At 44.8% G+C, this 5,000-nt stretch overlaps 1 protein-coding gene across 1 annotated transcript in view; it reads left to right on the top strand.

Moving 5' to 3' along the window:
• LOC129811204 (follistatin-A-like) overlaps positions 1-4,636 on the top strand; it is a gene marked incomplete at its 3' end in the record, with an annotated part of 8,564 nt that extends 3,928 nt beyond the window's left edge. The window contains 2 exon segments of the mRNA XM_055862373.1: positions 3,875-4,099; positions 4,406-4,636. Of these exon segments, the coding sequence (XP_055718348.1) occupies positions 3,875-4,099; positions 4,406-4,636 (456 nt within the window).
• Between the last annotated feature and the right edge of the window lie 364 nt (positions 4,637-5,000).

Genomic DNA, 5,000 nt, shown 5'->3' with positions numbered 1-5,000 from the left:
ACAGTATCATGGTCTGGAGGCAGTAGACTAGACATTACAGTATCATGGTCTGGAGGCAGTAGACTAAGAATTACAGTACCGTGGTCTGGAGGCAGTAGACTAGACATTACAGTACCGTGGTCTGGAGGCAGTAGACTAGACATTACAGTACCATGGCCTGGAGGCAGTAGACTAGACATTACAGTACCGTGGTCTGGAGGCAGTAGACTAGACATTACAGTAACATGGTCTGGAGGCAGTAGACTAGACATTACAGTAACATGGTCTGGAGGCAGTAGACTAGACATTACAGTACCATGGTCTGGAGGCAGTAGACTAGACATTACAGTACTATGGTTTAGAGGCAGTAGACTAGACATTACAGTACCGTGGTCTGGAGGCAGTAGACTAAGCATTACAGTACCGTGGTCTGGAGGCTGTAGACTAGACATTACAGTATCATGGTCTGGAGGCAGTAGACTAGACATTACAGTAACATGGTCTGGAGGCAGTAGACTAGACATTACAGTAACATGGTTTGGAGGCAGTAGACTCACTTAGAAAAAAGGATTCCAAAAGTGTTCTTGCATCTGTCCCCATAGGGGAACACTTTTTGGTTTCAGGTAGAACTCTTTTAGGTTCCATGTATAACCCTTTCCACAGAGACCTGGAACCAAAAGAGATTCTTCAAAGGGTTATGCTGTGGGACAACCAAAGAACCCTTTTTGGTTATAGATAGCACCTTTATTTTTAGGAGTGTAGTACCATGGCCTTGAGGCCGTAGAATAGGCATCAAAGTAACAGACTCGGACACTGATAGACAGTACACACAGCTCAGGGAAGACTTCCCTATCGACCTGATTCATAGCACATGTTTTGGTGCATGGGCACAGAGGCAGATGGGTTTAGGCAGCTCTAGTTCTGCAGGCAGGGCCAGCTCTAGCCGCTTGGGGGCCCTAAGCGAGATTTTAGTGGCCCCTCTCTGTACGACGGAGAGAAACATTTTAGTTTTAAAGTTCATTTCCTGCAATTCTACACATTTTGCCTTGGTGCGGAGAGATTTTTTTGAAATGTTATAACAAATTTTATGCAACTCTACTAATTTTGCCATGGGGCAGAGAGAAGAAATTTGCAGTTTCACAGCTAATTTCCTGCAATTCAACCCATTTTGCCATGGGGTGGAGAGAACATTTTAGCAGTTTTAAAGGCCCAGAAGCACGGAAATTCACTTTTTTTCAGCTGAAAGACGATGCCCATGATGTTGCACAACGATTTCAATCAATAAGTAAAACATTAAGTCAAAGCATGATATATTTTGGGTTGAAGTAGTAACTTTGGATGTTTTCAGTACCAATGCTGTGTGTTTCCCCTGTGATAGGACGTGCTAATACTTTCCTGTCTACATTTCTTTTCAGGGCTGGGTTTTGTTTGAATGTTACCACCCACCAGCATGGCTAATCAGAAACACCTGCAAAGTTCTTCCTCTTCACAAGTTGCGATTGAGCTGAGCAATACAATAGATCATGTTTGGCTGAGCCGAACAGTTTTTCGCTGTAGTCTACATTTGGCTGCCTGAGCCATGGAGCAAATTAAAATAGGGGGGTGCACACATGTTTTTGCAACTCCACTTTTTTATCATAACCCATTGAATAATTTGTCAAGTTTTACTTATTTTTGAGCTAGTCTGTATTAAAAAAATCTATATGACCATTTTATAAATTGTAAAATTGCGTGTGATATGACTGCATTTTGGAACCCCGCACCCCCGAAGATGAATGGTTTTGACCACATTCCACTGCTTTGATTGGTGCAGATTCCACAAACTTGTTTATCTATACTGAAAAAAAATATAAACGCAACATGTAAAGTGCTGGTCCAATGTTTCATGAGCTGAAATAAAAGATCCCCGAAATGTTCCATATGCATGAAAAGCTTATTTCTCCCCCAAAAATTGCACACATTTGTTTACATCCCTGTTAGTGAGCATTTCTCCTTTGCCAAGATAATCCATCCACCTGACAGGTGTGACATATCAAGAAGCTGATTAAACAGCATGACCATTACACAGGTGCACCTTGTGTGCAGTTTTGTCACATAACACAATGCCATAGATGTCTCAAGTTTTGAGCGAGTGTGCATTTGGCATACTGACTGCAGGAATGTCCACCAAAGCGGTTTCCAGAGAATTGAATGTTCATTTCTCTACCATAAGCCACCTCCACCGTCATGTTAGAGAATTTGGCAATACGTCCAACCGCCTCACAACCGCAGGCCACGTGTAAACAAGCCAGCCCAGGACCTCCACATCTGGCTTCTTCACCTGCGGGATCGTCTGAGACCAGCCACCCGGAGATGAAACTGTGGGTTTGCACAACCAAAGAATTTCTGCAGAAACTGTCAGAAACCATCTCAGGGAAGCTCATCTGCTTGCTTGTCGTCCTCATCAGGGTCTTGGATTGACTGCAGTTCAGCGTCATATCCGACTTCAGTGGGCAAATGCTCACCTTTGATAGCCACTGGCACGCTGGAGAAGTGTGCTCTTCACAGATGAATCCCAGTTTAAACTGTACCGGGCAGATGGCAGACTGTGTGGGCGAGCGGTTTGCTAATGTCAACATTGTGAACAGAGTGCCCCATGGTGGCGGTGGGGTTATGGTATGGGCAGGCATAAGCTATGGACAATGAACACAATTGTATGTTATCCTGAGGCCCGTTGTCGTGCCATTCATCCGCCACATTGACCTCATGTTTCAGCATGATAATGCACAGCCCCATATTGCAAGGATCTGTACACAATTCCTAGAAGCTAAAAATGTCCCATTTCTTCCGTTGCCTGCTTACCCACCAGACATGTCACCCATTGAGCATATTTGGGATGCTCTGGCTCGACGTGTACGACAACGTGCTCCAGTTCCCGCCAATATCCAGCAACTTCGCACAGCCATTGAAGAGGAGTGGAACAACATTCCACAGGCCACAATCAACAGCCTGATCAACTCTATGTGAAGGAGATGTGTCGCGCTGAATGAGGCAATTAGTAACATTAGCTAGCTATATAAGGTTAGCATGCTAGCTAGCTACACAGGTGGATGTCAGTGCCCTGCTTGCTATTATTTCTCCACTCCATCTTGAAACCACCACAATGTTCCATCCCTCAATTCGTGAATACGTATTATCAGCCTGCGTCATTCTTCGGAGGTGGAACGTAAACAAGAATTTCTGCTATTGGACAGGAATGATGTCAAAATAGTGGCGACATTGCCCTCTATTGGGGGCCTTTAAAGCTAAATTCCTATAACTTTACACATTCTGCCATGACTTATGCCATGTTAATATGATATCTGAGTGAGAATGACAAAAAAATCAATGGGGGCCCCTTGAAAGTCAGGGCCCCTGGGCACGGTCGGTACTCAGCCATAATTGCTACAAGTTTAGATAGCTGGCTAGACTAACTACCAATCAAAAATTGACATGGCTAATTGTCAGCTAATTGAGTGACTGACAAAACAAGAGAAAAACTACTGATCCACAACCAAATTTCGAAATTGCACCTGGAGTATTTTACTATTTTTACTCTCAATAGACCTGTTATGTCGCTTATGCCTGGAGCCGGCCCTGTCTGCAGGTCCAAAAAAGACCAGAAGTGTGAGGTGGATTCTGCCATCTGATATCACAGATAGGCTAAGTACAACTTAGGCAGTAAGAAAGCGTATAGATAGACTAGCAGCAAGGAAAAATAAACATCACAGGTGGGGGAATATTTACCTGGTGTAACCTGAGAGTTGTGAAGTTAAATGTTTAAATTGTGTGTAATTTTAATGTTTCACATGACATGAATAGTGTCACATGTGAGTCATGCCTCTACATGTGTGTGTGTGTGTCTTTCCATCCACAGAGACGTGTCATGGAGTTCGCTGCCCTGGCTCCGCGTCATGTGTCGTGGACCAGACCAACAATGCCTACTGTGTGACCTGTAATCACCAGTGTCCAGAGGTGAAGTCACCTGACCAGTACCTGTGTGGCAACGACGGCGTTGTTTATGCCAGCGCCTGTCATCTGAGGAGAGCCACGTGCATCCTGGGAAGGTCCATCGGCGTGGCGTACGAAGGGAAATGCATCGGTAAGTACTGGACCATCAATATGGGGTGCCGTTTGTAAAGTTGATATATCACACTTAGATCAATGAAGATTTCAGTGTTTTGATGCGCCAAGACCTTTGTCAGAACATACCAGAGTAGTAGGCCTACTAAGCATCCAAAACATGTCTGTTCTGTCTGTTCTCATACACACAGACAGGACACTAGGTCTATCTCCATCACCAGAATCATGGTGTCTGTGTGAATCAGAAATAGATCAGCGCTGGCCTGGGTCTGTGTGGGAGTGTGATAATATTGTCTGATGCTTTCTGTGTGTGTCTCCTCTCTAGACGCCCGGTCATGTGGCGACATCATGTGTCGGGGAGCGAAAAGGTGTCTGTGGGATGAAGCGAGTGGCCGCGGACGCTGCTCTGTGTGTGACGAGCCATGTCCGGAGAGTCACCCGGGTGAGAGTGTGTGCTCCAGCGACAACAACACCTATCCCAGCGAGTGTTCCATGAGGCAGGCCGCATGCGCTCAGCAGCATCACCTGGAGGTCAAACACTCAGGATCCTGCAACTGTAAGTCTACGGTTGATGCGTGAAATGACACCCTATTCCCAACACTATTCCCAACACAGCGACGCACCCACTGAGAACTTATGAGAAAGTGTCTTAAACTCCAAAACAGGCTTTTCCTCAGTCACTTTACCCAAAGTCATAATTGAGGGTTAAATCCTAACTTTCACTTAAGCCGAATTTTCGGCCAGCTGTTTTCAGCAACTGATATTTTTGAATTAGGTTGTCATATTGGCAGGTTTGCTAGCAACAAACTATTTAGCTAGCTTCTAGCTTAGTGTTTGATATGCAATGCAATCTCCTCGTAATAAACTATGTTGAGTGTCCTGACGAGAAGGCAAACTTTTATAGCTATGCCAGGCCAAAT

This window comes from Salvelinus fontinalis, chromosome 2 (assembly GCF_029448725.1).
Source record: "Salvelinus fontinalis isolate EN_2023a chromosome 2, ASM2944872v1, whole genome shotgun sequence".
NCBI lineage: Eukaryota > Metazoa > Chordata > Actinopteri > Salmoniformes > Salmonidae > Salvelinus > Salvelinus fontinalis.
Note: the sequence above shows the minus strand (reverse complement) of the source record. Positions and strands in the feature narration are given on the sequence as shown.